Source organism: Dasypus novemcinctus, chromosome 8 (assembly GCF_030445035.2).
Source record: "Dasypus novemcinctus isolate mDasNov1 chromosome 8, mDasNov1.1.hap2, whole genome shotgun sequence".
NCBI lineage: Eukaryota > Metazoa > Chordata > Mammalia > Cingulata > Dasypodidae > Dasypus > Dasypus novemcinctus.
Genome location: NC_080680.1, coordinates 121803483 through 121818706, shown reverse-complemented (window position 1 = coordinate 121818706; position 15224 = coordinate 121803483). Strand labels below are relative to the sequence as shown.

Sequence of the window (15224 nt, the reverse complement as noted above, 5' to 3'; positions counted from 1 at the left end):
GCCATTTTTGAGTAAGCAAAAAGAGATGCACATTAATTTATGAATTTAGAAAGTTATGCTACTGGTATAAGTAGCCTTCTGATACCTGGGCAAACATTAAAAGCATATCAAGCAGGCCTTCTTTTTTACAGGTAATTCTACTAACTAAAAGGAAGGTATGTCCTTAAACAAGAAAACTTCTCTTGTGATTTTACCAGACATAAATTGCAGTAACTCAAATCCCAAAGTACAGTCACATTCCATTAGAACAAGAACTAGTCCATTCCATGCTGCTCAGTTTTCAGAGTTACTTGTTGTAAGTGACCTTGTGAAATAGTGGAAAAATCAATATTAACGCTCAAACTCTTATCTTCTAATTTTAACTAGTATTCACTGGTGCCGCCCTAAATCTGCTCTCAGACAACCAATAACCAAATCTGTACTCACGATTACTCGCATTTCCAGGATATTGCTCTCCCTTGGACAGACAGGATGATATGATCCTCACATATTTGGAAACACTATTTGAGGTATTTTCCTCATCCTTTACCTCACCTTTGCCTTGGTTTCTAAGACATCAAGAGTGAAGCTCTAGACCAGCACTATCCAATGGCACTTACGCAATGAGGGAAACGTTTCATAATTTAAGCTGTTTGATACAATAGTCACTAGGCACAAGTGGCTAAGTGAGCATCTAAAATGTGGCTACTGCAACTGGGAAATGGAATTTTTTTATTGTTTAATTTTAATTAGTTTAAATTTATAGCACAGCTTGAGCCAACTATTTTCAGTCATTATTACTGAAGAGGGTCCACTCATAGTTCTTAAACCCTTTTCCACCTTGCTGAACTTAGCAGGATACTAATGGGAGAGTCCCTCAGAAATAAAAAGGACTCCAACTCTGTTTTTGCAGGATCAAGAACCCTTCTGATTCCTAGAGACCTTTTTCTAAAATCTCTTAAACCCAATACCAAAGACCCCACCGTGATGATCTTTAAGGAAGACGGGGGAAAAAAGGATTGGCACACTCTGTTCAATCTAGTTTTCTTTAACTTATATAGTACTAGACTGTCTCTTGAGATGTTTCCCTTTTTTCCACTGCTTTTCTCTATTATATTAGTAGTGTTCATGTCTACCAACTCTGGTGACTGTAAATTAGAGTCAAATATAATGCTCAAGTTTCTATACAATGACACAGGGTTGGAGGAATTTTTAGAGATCCTGACCCCAATATCACTAAATGAATCAAAGCAGTTAGAATTACAATCTTTATAAGGACAGAATGAAGACTTGAGTCCTGTGGCATTACAGCAGAGACTCTCCAAACTGGCATTTTTTTCCTACCCTCCTGAATGGGGCTACATATCACTGTTAATCTGAATGCTGGTGAGAATCCACTAAAGACTACGATTTTTATTTTGGCTAAATTGATGTGGAACTGTTCTAATGGAAACTAGCCAAAGGGTTTGCAAGTTTCTTTAGGGCCAATTCTGAAATGTGGCCATATCAACAGGTCAGACAGCAAGGAGTCTTTCAAACAAAAAACATGTATGTCATTCATCAAAAAGACTCATTAAGTTATTAAAAGGTACAGGCCTTGTTTCATTCTGTTCAGGATTGAAAATTAACCACTAATCTAATTTTGAATCTTTCTCCTAGACTTTGGATTCCTCCCGAGAAGTAATTTCTGCTTCTTCTAAACATCTACAGCTTTAACGTGCATATGAATCACGTAGGTAGATGAAAATGCAAATTCTGGTTGAGGAGGCCAGGGTTGGGGCCTTTGGGAAGAAGCTACCAGGTGATGCTGGTGCCTAGGCCCACAACCACATTTTGAGTAGGAGAGATCTAAAACACACTTCTATAAATACCTTAGTGTACCTATAGTTTTCCTTTTGTTAGTATAATTATTTACATACATATTTTCTCCTGAACTGAATTATAAATTACTTGATGGCATGACATGCATCCCACTTATCTTTTTCTCTTCCATTGCAAGGAGCAAAAAGGTACTAAAATGATGGGAAAAAGAAAAGAATGATAGGAATGATAAAGATTAAGTTCTTGCAGTCTGAGCCACAGATAGTTGCTCTCTATGGAATCGAAGGTAGGCTAAAGATCAATAAATGGTGTGAAAAGTCAAACTGTTTTTACTTTTTTGGTTAGGTGAAAAAGGGCATAGCAATAGTTGACTATTAGAAAAGCTATGACCAAAGCATGCTTTCTTTACTGTAGATAACTGGGTGAGGAGCACAGATCTGCAACTGGCTGAGAAGCTAGCAGATTTGAGGAAATATCCAATCAAATAATGAATTTATAATTGGGAAAGGTGAGAGGACAAGACAGACTACATAAAGAAACAAATGAATCACTAAACCCAATATGCTTACCTTATAGACTAAAAAAATTTAGTTCAGTAATTTATCCAAGTTGTAAGTAAATGGAAGAACTGGAATTTCGACAAGAGTCCTGGCATCTAGAACTTTGCACTAACACTGCCTCTTGAATGGATAGAAAATGAAAAGCCAAAGGAATAATGCCTTCCATTGTCCTTAAGCTATATCTTGTGAGTATATCTTGAATTGTCCTAACCTATTAAAGTCTATTCTTAATTACTGGAGGAAATAAGAGTAAACAATTTTTTGAAAAGGGGGCAAAGAACATGAACAAGTAATACACACAGAAAGAACTACAAATCGCCATAAATATAAAAAGTATTCAACTTCAGTTGTAATCAAATAAGTGTAAATTAAAATCAGACACTATTTTTGGTCTACAAATGAACACAAACACACATGCTCTGATGAGGGTGTGAGAAAGTAGGCACACTCAAACTGCTGGTACATAAATCTTTGCACAACTTTTCAGTAGGGCTACTTGGTACAATGTAACAGAAATCATAAAGAGGTATACTACATGACCAAAGAAATCTAAATCTAGAAAGGTATCCTGAGGATTCTTTTGAAGCTTTTCAGTGAACACCATTTATTATATCTTTTGCACATTTTCTATAACTGGGAAAAGCTAGAATTAACCAAGAACCTAGGATGAAGTAAATCATAGTACATATAAAGGTTGAACTACCATTAAAAAGCTATTAAAAATCATGGTCTATAGTTCAGAAAAAGTTGTGAACAACTGTGGCAATTAGACATTTTCTCCAAGACTTTCACAAGTTGTTAGCAATCAGACATATTACTGAATTCATTTGGACAGGATAGTGTATTTCAGTGCCTCTTAACACTGGCTGCAGACAGGGATTGACTAAGGTGTGAGTGCCTGCATGTGTGCACGCATGTGTGAGAAAGACAGAAAGAGAGAGATCTAAAAATGTAAGACCATCCTATAAAAAACCAGGCTAGAGACAGAAAGAGAGTTCACAGAAAAAGAAATGCAAATTGCTTTAAACTTAAAAAAATTCAACAGCACTCATAATAGACATGCAAATTAAAATACAGTGAGCTACCATTTTTCATTTACCAAATTAACAAATACCAAATCTTTTGACATGACACTATGTTAGCAAGGATATAGGGAAACTATTAATTACATTGTTAAGACAGCAAAACAGCACAACCCCTGTAGAGAGGAATATGGTGATATCTAGCAACATTCACAAAGTTACATAAGCATTTACCTTTTGCCCCAGCAACTTCACTTACAGAACTTTTATCTCAAAGACACACTAGAAGAACATGGAAAGATACATGCATAAGATATACTTTGTACAACTATTTATAGTAGCAAAAGAAAGAAACAACAGTGGACTGGTACATCTTCCAATGGAGTAATAAGTTTAAAAAGACATAAGGAATACTTCTATTCCAATTGCCAGGGCAAAATTTAAAGCTAAAAAAACAAAAAAAGAAAAAACCCAGGGTAGAGAAAGTATGTATAATATACCTCCAGTTTATCAACAGGGTGGGGGAGGCAAATATACACATACATAAATGACAGCTTGCGCATATTAAAAAAAAAAAAATGAAGGAAGGAAGGAAGATCACAAAATCAAAAATAAAAGGTTTCCTATAATGAGAGGGAGATAAAGTGGAGGAAACAGAAAAATAAGCTAGACTTCTCCTAATATCTGCTTTTATAGATTTGGCTTTGGAAGCAGTAAATTTTACATAATTATAAAACAAAAATAAACTTTAAAACTATGTATTGAGTTGTGGGTTAAAACCACACAAATTTAATTACAAGCTTTTAGGATACACAAGGGACAGGAAAACATACAAAATCACACTTCAAGGATGCAATCAGCAATATCTAGAATGTGGGAAACTGCAGCAGAGAGAATAGAGTTTCCGCAACAAATAAATCACGGGGGGCGAGGGGGGATGACATGGAGAGAGGAACCTACAGATTAAAAAAGATTTATAAGAAATATATGAACCAATTTGAATGTATGGACCTCATATGACTGCTGCTTTGTACAATTTGTTTTTAAAAAAACTACTTAAAACAATCAGGAAAATCTAAACACTGACAGATGATATGAAAGAAATACACAAATATCATTTGTTAATCTTTCCAGATGTAATAATGGTGTTATGAATTTTTTTTTTTTAAGTCTTATCTTTTAGTGAGAGGAAGAAGGAAAAAATTTCAGCTGAAGTATTTGTTTTTTAAAAACCAATGTCTGGGCATTATGCTAAGTGAAACAAGCCAAACACAAAAGGACAAATGTTGCATGGTCTCACTAATATGAACTAAATACAAAGAATAAATGCATGCAGTTAAAACCTAAAGTATAGGTTATTAGGAGATAAGAGGAGGGCTGAGAAAGACTACAGATGCTTAATGTAGAAGTTTTAATTAACTTGAAGCAATAACAGCTAAAGCCTCAAGTGTCCAGGCACAGAACAATTAGGGCTAGGAACAAGTTATGATCTGTAAATATACAATCAAGAGATTAAGGAGAAAAGTATCTTCCATAAAGTAAATGGAGTGGAGTAATACAAATTGCTAAACTTCAGAAGAAGTTATAAGTATGCATGAGACCACTTCATTTCAATTTAGTATTCTCTTATCTCACCTTTTCAAAAGGCTTGTACACAACCAATGTAGGAAGAGCAATGCTAAAACATAATTAATTTAAGGACAAGAAATAATCACTTTTAATCCTGAATATACCCATCTCAGAAAGATATGCAGAACAGGGCTGATTAGTACTCAGTAAATGATTACTTGATTAGAAACATAAATGAGAAAGCGGACTTGGCCCAATGGATAGGGTGTCCGCCTACCACATGGGAGGTCCAAGGTTCAAACCCCGGGCCTTCTTGACCCATGTACAGCTGGCCCATGTGCAGTGCTGATGCGCACAAGGAGTGCCCTGCCACACAGGGGTGTCTCCTTCGTAGGGGAGCCCCACGCACAAGAAGCACACCCCGTAAGAAGAGCCCACCCACTGTGAAAGAAAGTGCAGCCTACCCAGGAATGGCGCCACACACACAGAGAGCTGACACAACAAGATGATGCAACAAAAAGAAACACAGATTCCTGGTGCCGCTGATAAGGATAGAAGCGGTCACAGAAGAACACACAGCGAATGGGCACAGAGAGCAGACAACGGTGGGGGGGAGGGGTGGGGGTGAAGGGGACAGAAATAAAAAATAAATAAAAATATTAAATAAATAAAATATTTTAAAAAGAGAAATGAAATGCTCCCATAACTTATCCTATGAGCTGCCAAGTAATGACTGTCACATAATGAAAAGAGATTATACCATATTTCTGGCCAGGTGCTTTGCTCTGATTCAAGCAGCTTTCCTTAAAAGCACACAAAATTAGGAAGCAATCTCCCAAACCAGATATTTACGCAGTAGGGCTTTAGAAGAGAACCACTGTGGTCTCCACCATTCCAGGCATCCATAATTATGACGCAGTTTGGGGGCAAAGTTTAAAATTATTATAAAAAGTTCAAAGTTGTAACAATCACACAGCTAATGGATCAACCCAAACCACAACAGAAACAATATATATATTGAGATAGGCAACAATTGGAAGAGAATTAAGGCCTCCTTGTATTTGCCAGGTGACTCAAACAAATTTCTCTCTGATTTAACCAAAATCAGTGCATCTATACTAATTCAATTGGTCCAAGATACGTTGCAAACTCACTGGATTTTGAATGAATGAATGAATGATGGGGATGTTTTCTTAAAGCAAGCCTAAAATAAAAGAACCCATTCTCTAAAATCCTGACTTGAAAAAAAAAGAGAAAGAGAGAAATTATACCACATTGAGCTGGTTTGCTTTAGGTATCCACCCCAAACAGGCTTTTTAGGCATAGAGGATATATTTCAAAATACTTTTGAGACCAGGAGGATAGTAACTTGCCTCCAGAAGTTTAGAATTATGTTTCTACTGTTATGAATACTACCTAATGTGAATAGATTAGTTCTTCAGGGTCGAAGTATAGTTTGCCTGAAAAAATTATATTAATAAGACAGTACATGACTTTTCAGAGCAGCCCATTTAAGGAAAAAATGATTTAAGCTAGGTAGAAAGGTGGATACTCTACAGCTGCACACGGGACAGGATAAACTTGAAGGGGAAGTTGGAGGGAGGAGGAAGATAGTATAATGAGGAGCATAAGGTTATATTATTAGTCAGGTAGGGTTCTGAGTAAGCAGGTTCCATCACTAAGTCAGAATTACCAGTTAGGTAAGCAACTCAAGGTTGTGACTAGATAGGGCAGGTGTTTTATAAATATTTTCTAACTAGTACATAATTATTGAAACCACATTAGTAAGCCACTGTGTTCAAAATTAACCCAGCTTAATTGGTTTATTAAGTATTTTCTCGGGTTTTATTTTCCATCCCATTAGTCTTTAAAAGTACCCTCTAAAATGTCTTCCAAGTTTCTAGTCCTCTATATTTGCTTAGAAAATAACTAAAAGACACAAAATGTTAACAAATTGAAGATTAAGAAAGTTTTTCTTCTTTATATTTATTACGATTTGTAAGTTTTCTATAAAAAACATGACCTATTTCAAAACAAACTCTTTTCACTTTCTTCAACTTAGTTCTACAACAAAACATACCAATCCAGGAAAGTGTAACTGTTACAGTTTTCCTATTCAATGTTTCAGCTTTTCAATGTCTTAAGTGTTTGCCCTCTGTACTTTTTGTTAACTAAAAAGTATTTCTGGGAGACAACTCATAATTCAGGGTATTTTATGGATGCGGTAAAAAGACCATGTAGTCCAGTGATCTCTAATAAAAATGAGTATTATTCCAATACTTCTAGAAGGAGAAAAGAACCATAGTGTATAATGAAATCACCAAATGGCAGGCAGCTGTTAAAATACTTTCCTTTATACTGAAGTCACTCACTGCTGTATACTTATTTTTAAGAAGTGCCAATAAGACATTCTATCATTCAATATTACAGTATTTTCTCAAAAGTACTTTGACATGACATTTTAGTTTTTTATAGTGGTGTTTCTCTGTAAAGTGAGATATATGGCTTTTGAACATGGCTTTCAAGTCACTTTAAAAATAAATAAAGAAAAGTTATTTCAAGCACAAATATTAAGTATTAAACCTGCTATTGTGGTGTAAACCCTTCAAATCAAGACACTGCTTTCTAGTCCCAGTTCTACAATAGCCAGCTGCAAGACTTCCTGGGAGTCGCTTAATTATGGTTCTGAAGTTGTAAAGAAAGTGGTTTTAACGTAAAAATCACTAAATCACTACCTTCATCTTAAACTTGACTTTCTAAAAATCTATTACAATTAAAGCGTTTTCAAATATTATATTCTAATACTCGATTCAATAAAACGTATGTCATTTTGCCATATGGAGCTAGTCCTTCACTTCTGTCTAAATTTGAAATGAAGCCTGGATCCCTTAAGTTGCACACTTAAGAGGGACTTTTTTAAAAAGGATCTGAGGTAAGATTCCTTTATATGATGCACTGGGAAGGTAATGGAGTCAAGGAATGAGTGGGTATGTATACAGAAGACGTGGTCATTCTCCAAGCAGGAGCACAGCTGATAGAGAACAAGGAACCGCTTAGATAGGGAAAGTTTTGAGGTAAGTCTCACGCTGAGGCTTTCAGGTAATCACACCCTTCCAACCTTAATTCCCCCAGTGGACACCAAACCAGTCTTCAGTTCCGGGTTCCCAACCAATCGCGTCAAGCCACAACAGAGGTCTCTGAAAACCCCAGCACCGTTTCAAAGCGATTCACACGACCCCAGCACCCGTCGGCCACACACCCTTCCCAAACTGAGGGGTGCGAGAGAACAGTCCTATCCCAAGTCCATGCGCCCACGAGACTGAAACCACCCCCGGACTCCGGAGGAAAGGAGGAGCTCCTCCACCGAGGCCCTTCCACGTATCCCTCCCCGGGGGCTTATTCTCCTGTCCACAGGTCCCAACCCCCGCCGGTGATTTCTCAGGCCTCGGCTGGGAAGCCGACAGACGGATACAGAGAACGGGGACAGCGGGGGAGTGTGCACGCCTCGCCACCGCAGGAAAAGCTAGAACAGCTGGGGTGGGGGCAGCACTGTTCCCCTCGGCGAGGGCGGGAGGCGGTCCGTGCGTCTGTGGAAGGGTCTGTCATTCCCTCCCTCACTCACCAGGAGCAGCAGGGAGCATCTAAGGTCCGGTAAGGATAGGAAGACGGCAGGATTCATGGTAACGCTGGGGTCCGCGGCAGGGACAGGCGTTGGCAGCTGGGGCCGGGCTGGACTGGGGTGGGCTGGGAGAGGGCTGGGCTCCGGGAGCCGGCGGCAGCGGCGACGGCGCCTCGTCCTCTCGACCCGGAGCTCCAGCGGCGCACACCCGGGACAACTTCCAGGGAGGCCCACACACCCTTCCTTCCAGGTCCTAACCCTGACGAGCACACTGGGAAATGTAGTCCTGCCCCACTCTCACAAGGCACGAAGTTGGGCACCCGGAACTCCCTTTCCCGGCAGACTCTTCACCCATATCCTCCGAGTCCTCTGCACGCGGGGCCTTCTGGGATACAAAGGGCGGAGGGCGGGCGTCCCTCTGCGTTTCCGAGGATGGGAACTACAACTCCCAGAAGGCTGTGCGGCGGAGCGCTTCGGGCGGCCTTCTGAGGGGGCTTAGCCGGTTTCGGCGCGGTGGGGTCTGCCCCGGCCAGGTGTAGTTGACTTGGCCTGGCGGGAGGGGCGGCCCGGTGGGGGTCGTGCCTCCCCGAGCCGCCCCCGGGACGTCAGTCCTGGAGGAGGCGAGGGTGAGTAGGAGGGGGCCTGGCTGGGGAGCCTCCGGTCCATCTCTACCCTGGCTCGGGCCTCCGACACGCGGCGGTCCTGGCCGGGGCTGTGGCCTGGGCCTCCATCACTGGCCTCCTCGCCTGCTGCCTCCTCTTTCTGCGCTAATTCCTGCATTGATAAGCCGGAGCCACTTCTCAGGGCCTCAGTGAAATGAGTCATAACTTATCCCTACTTACTTCTGTGGGCTCGTGTAAGGAGCAGATGCTATCAGTTGGGATAAGGGATGGGAAATCACGTTGTAAACTGAAAATCCACTCAATGCGAGTGATGTTAGTACTGCGTGGATCATTCTTACAGGATAATTACCAAATTCTTTGGCCAAGCAGTCGAGGATCTTAACCATCTGGCACCAGCAGCATCTACAGACACCCACCCGGGTCCATGGGCCCGAAATGTAGCCAGACAGTCACTACTAAGTGCTCTGGAGATGCTTTGCGCTTTTGTGGCTCTCCCTACCCCGTGCCTTTGCTCAAGCTTTCCTACTGCCTGGAATGGCCCCCCTTCTTTTTCTGGAATGCCATCTTAAATGTCCCCATCGCTGAGAACTTCCCGAACAACCAACCCTTTAATCCTAATTAGAATACTCTTCCTTTCCGTGTAATTGTAGCGCCACTCATTTTGTACAGTTATTTGTGCATTCATTACACTCTTATTTCATGATGATACTTTTATGTTTCATAGTACTTTATACTTTATAAAGTGGCTTAGATTTTTTTTCTATTAGAAAAGGATCCATACACAATAATTGAGCTAAAAGAGTGGGGAGGCAGGGGGCACCCTAGAGAATGCCTTTCCCAGGCATTAGTGATATAATTAGGCTCCTGTCTCCTGACTCCTAGACCAATGTTTTTATCTCTGTATGACTCATGTCTCTGCCAGCCCAAGCAGAGTTGAAAGGAGCAATGAAAAAGATAAAAAGTGAACTCGTTCCTCCAAGAAATTGAACTTTGGTCCTGCTTTGCCCTCTGGACTTAGCTTTCAGCCTATGACCTTTCCTTCAACAAACATTTACTGAACACCAGTTATATACCTGTTACTGTGCTAAGTGCTAAGAAATAAGAGGTGAAAAAATTCTAAATTATACAGTTCTAATTTTTAGCAAATTGTTCAAAGGGCATAAGGTTCTTTGTGACCCTGCTTAAACTTAGTCATTTAGGATCTAAAATGATAGATTTTAGAGTTTTTAACAGTGCCTAGCACAAAGTTGGCACTCAACTTGTTGAACAAATGAATGTGATCTTCATGGGCGAAATTTTGCATAATTACGGAAACCCAGGTTTTTGAGGTAGCTTAAGGGCAAAGACTCTGCTACCATATTTCCACCTCTGCCCCTGTTTTGTAGCTGCTTTCAAGTGACTTTAATAAAATCCTGCATATGACAGTGATTCTTCTGACCAGCTCAGACATGATAGAAGTGCCTGATTACTACCTTCTTCCCTGATACTACCTTTTTCCCTATTTTCTGCCAGCATGTTAACGTAAATTGTCAGCAAAATAAAGGTATGAAGAGCTGACCTTTACCATAATTAAGAAAATACTTTTTCTCTAAGGCAGAACTCGAACCAATAATCCTTGTCAATGGAGACACAAGTACTAGCTTATTACCTGCAAAACTCTCCCAGATGCCCAGGAGTCACAGAGATTGGAGTGATAAGCTTTTTGGTGAAATCAGAAGGCCTGCCTTCCCTCAGGGCAGCAAATGACTGGAGTTGATTGACAGCTGTGCTCTTTAGGTCCATAGGTATGTTCTAGTTTGCCAGGAGTCCCATAGCACCTTATATTTCTTGCCTCATCCTTGTAGGCATTCAAGTTTGCAACTTAGGATCTAGCATCTTAGCTTTGGGACGGAGGCTTAAGATCCCTTTCCTCCCCTACAGATACTTGAATTCTTCCTACTGAATGTCTGACATAGTCCAGCCTCTGCATAAACACTCTAATGAATGGGAACTCATTATTTTCCTATGCAGCTATTATATTTATAGAAGGTTCTAACAAACCATAACAGACTACCAGTCAGAACAAACTTTTCCTTAATAAAACAAGTTTCATCCTAATGATGTAATATTCCAAGTAAGGTCCTATGGTCACAATCTCAAGCTAGGTATCTTTCCCTGTAGGACATAACTAAAATTCTATCTTTTGTGGGAATGAGAGAAAGAACTAGGTACTTTTTAGTGTTACACCTAAATCTAGTTAATTCTAACTTGACAATAAAGTTCACATCATACCCTTTTTTGTGGGGCTTGGTCATCACCTTTATTCCCATTATCACTTCTAATGTTTTTGTATTATGTGGAATCAAATTGCCTTTCCTAACTTAGAAATCACTGACACTTTTGAGCCCTGTGCCCATTATTATCAGATAATTCCCAAGAACCGTCTTGGAGGTACCTAACCCTCTCAATTTACAGGTAAGTGACTTGTACGAAAGGGCTCCTAATATTGCCACATTATGGCAATTTTAAGACTAGAACTGTAGATTTTTTTTTAAACCCTAGCCAAATATTTCCAGTAAACCATATTTCTTATCTACCCATTTGATAGCAGTACACAGAACTGGTGAGACAGGCTTCAGAAAATGTCCCTTGTATAAACTCATTGTCGAAATCACTGTTTCAGGTTGCTCCAGTTCTTCAGAAGACTATGAACACAGCAGAGAACTTGCTCTTGACTGGGTCCTCACTAGCATCTCAAGTTCATGCTGCCGCTGTTAATGGCGATAAGAGTGCCCTTCACAGGCTCATCCTAGGTAAGCAGTCCCCATAAATACAGAAAAGAGACCTTAAAAATAACTCTGTCCTAAGGAAGCTTGTTCATCTACATTTTAATTTGCAATCTTTTACATTTTAATGGAAATATTTGTCATTTACATTTTGTTCAAAAACTTGGGCGAGAAAGAAGTCCTGAAACTTTAAAATGTGGATTAGGATTAGATGAAAAGTGGTTGAAAAAATATCTAAGTATTTTGCATTTAATCTGAATACGTACTCTAAGGTGCCAAGAGAATGATTCAGTCTTGTAATGATGAAGATCTAGAATGAGATTGTGGATAATGATCTTTCAAAACATAATCAGGAGTTTTCCAGGAGACAAATTAATCCCCAATAAAATAATGAAATTAATATCATAAAACAAATATCTAGCTGTTTTTCTTTCATTAAATTTTAAGCAGCATTACAGTATTATGAAATGTGTTAAACATATAGGAAAGTATAGAAAATAAGGGCTCCTCCATATTAATGGATGTTAATATTTTGCCATATTTGCCTCAAATGTTTTTTTCTAAATGTTACAGAGGCAGCTAAAGCCCCTTCCCTCTGTCTCTTCCTCTGTCCTTCCTCTCCACAAGTAACTGCTAACCTGAGGTTGGTGACGATCCTTCACTTACTGCATATGTGGGAATTCACACACTATGCATAATATAATGTGTGTGCTTTCCATATACAGTGTTATTTGTTTGTGTATTTCTGCAACATCCTCATTGCCTTCCCAGCAACTTCACATCAGTCTGGCCTGCCCAAACCAGCCAACCTCTCTACTATATGATGGACTAAATAATATCTCCAGGGAAATCTTAACCCTTCTAAGTTTGTCATTGCTTGGATACTCTCCCTCAGCTCTACAGTAACATGTAGAGCTTTCTCATATCTTATACTTACTTTTTATCATAGTTAATTGTTTATGTTAAACTTTCCCTATTTAACCCACTCTGTAGTTTCTATCTTCTGATATCACCCAGACAGCTGCACACACATACACACACACAGAAGCACACATTGTTCTGACTTCTGACACCAAGGATTAGTTTTGTCTATTCTTTATCTCCATAAATAGAATCATATAATATGTGTGTGGTTGTTTGTGTCAGGCTTCTTTTTGCTCATCATGTCTTTGTAATTTATTCAAGTTGTGTTCTCTGTATCTTTTTTTTTTTTCTGTGTCATACCTCTTTGTATGAATAGTTGACAGTTTATCCTTCTTCTGTTGATGTACAGTTGTATTTACAATTTTTGGTTGCTATAAATAAATAATGAAAATTCTTATGCATGTCTGATAGACATGTACTCATTTCTCTTGAAAATATACTTCAAGGTAGAATTACTGTGTTGTATATATATGTATTCAAGTATGTATGTATTAGTAAACTCTTTATTTTGAAATAATTTCAAACTTACAGGACAGTTACAAAAATAACACGGGACCCATATAGAGAACTCCAATTTTATAATTTTGCAATTTTACAATAATGTAAAACCCATCTAAAGAAGCCATACAAAGAACTCCCTTGCCACATACCCAGATCCACCTACTTTTGTTTTGCCACGTTTGCTGTATCAATACATTTGTATATCTTTCTACCTATTTTCTAAACATTTAGAATAGACTGTATGCATCATGTTCCTTGAACACTTAATAATTCCATGTTCATTTCCTAAGAACAAAAGGATACTCACTTTTATACAGTGATCAAGTTCAAGAAATTTGACATAGGTATAAGGCTTACAGATTATATTCCAAATTCCTCATATGTCCCAATAATGTCCTTTTGGGCATTTTCTCCATTATTAGTCCAGTCCAGGATCATGTATTGCCTTTATTGCCTTTAGTTATTATTGTCTCTTTAAAATCTCTCTCTTTTTTTTTTAACTGTAGGAACATATATATGCCAACCATACAATTCATTGGGATTAATCACACTCACAATTTCATACTGTTCTCACCACCAGCCATTACCAGAACTTTCCCATCACTCCGAACAGAAATCCCACACCCTATATACATTAACTCCCACTCTACCTCCTCCCCTACCCCAGTAACCTGTACTCTACTTTCTGTCTCTATGAATTTATGTAAGTGGAATCGTATAGTATCTGTCCTTTTGTCCCTGTGTCTGACTTATTTCACTCGATATGATATCTTCAGGGTTCAACCATGTATCAGAATTTCATTCCTTTTTTAGGGCTGAATAATATTCCAATGTATGTATATACCATATTTTGTTTATCTTTTCAGCTGCTGAAGGACCTATGAGTTGGTTTTACCTTTTGCCTATAGTGAATAGTGCTGTTATGAGCATTGATGTGCAAATATGTTTGAGTCCCTGCTTTCAATTCTTTGGGTTTATACCTAGAAATGAGATTGCCTGGTTATATGGTACTGCTGTTTAACTTTTTGAGGAACCACTGAACTGTTTTCCTACATTAATAAAATGTTAATTTTAGAATAGTTTTAGAATTACAGAAAAATTACAAAGGCAATGCAGAGTTCCAGTTTTCCCTGTTGTTAGCATCTTACCTTCATACGGTATATTCGTCACAACTAATGAACCAACGTGGATACATTATTCTTAACTAACGTCTCTATTTTATTCTACTTTTCTTAGTTTTTACCTAACACTGTTTTTCTGCTCCAGGATCCTTTCCAGAATACCACATTACATTTAGTTATCATGTTTCTTTAGGCTCCTCTAGGCTTTGACAATTTCTCAGACTTTTCTTGTTTTTTATGACTTTGACAGTTTTGAGTTATATTTTTAGCTTTAGAAAATACTAACACACAGCTTCCCAAAGTGGCTGTACCAATTTATAGTCCCAGCAACAATGTAGGAGGATTCCAGTTGCTCTCCATACTCACCAACACTTGCTATTATTGGTCTTTTTTTATTTTGAGGCATTCTGGAGACCTCTCTGGAAACTTATTGTGGTTTTAATTTCCATTTACTGATGAGTAATGATGTGGGACAATTTTTATATGCTTTATGACCATTAGGGTATCTCTTGTGAAATGCCTATTTGGATCTTTTGCTCATTTAAAAAACTGGATTGTCTGTGTTCTTATTAGTTTTAGGAGGTTTTAAAAATATTCATGTTTATATTCTAGATAGAAGTCCTTTGCCAGTTACATGTATTGTGAATAACATTTCTCAATCTGTGCTTTCCTTTTTTGCTCTTTAATGGTGTCTTTTGATTCCAATTATTAATTTTAATA

General features: G+C 38.5%; 2 protein-coding genes across 6 annotated transcripts in view; one reads left to right on the top strand and one right to left on the bottom strand.

The window, feature by feature from the left end:
- The window catches only part of ERP44 (endoplasmic reticulum protein 44), a 125097-nt gene extending 116140 nt beyond the window's left edge, over nt 1-8957 (bottom strand). For both annotated transcript variants that reach the window (XM_058302615.2, XM_071217108.1), the window contains exon 1: nt 8574-8957. In XM_058302615.2, the coding sequence (XP_058158598.1) occupies nt 8574-8630 (57 nt within the window). In that variant the 5' untranslated portion in view covers nt 8631-8957. The remainder of the gene's footprint in view (nt 1-8573) is intronic.
- Nucleotides 8958-8964: 7 nt separating this feature from the next.
- The window catches only part of INVS (inversin), a 221802-nt gene continuing 215542 nt past the window's right edge, over nt 8965-15224 (top strand). For 3 of the 4 annotated variants that reach the window (XM_058302609.2, XM_058302611.2, XM_058302610.1), the window contains exons 1-2: nt 8991-9196; nt 11856-11985. Coding sequence is in view for 3 of the 4 variants with exons in the window: in XM_058302611.2 (XP_058158594.1) it covers nt 11880-11985 (106 nt within the window). In the remaining variant the exon portion in view is untranslated. Of the gene's footprint in view, nt 9197-11855; nt 11986-15224 lie in introns of all 4 variants that reach the window. The other variant, XM_058302608.2, reaches the window with a different exon arrangement.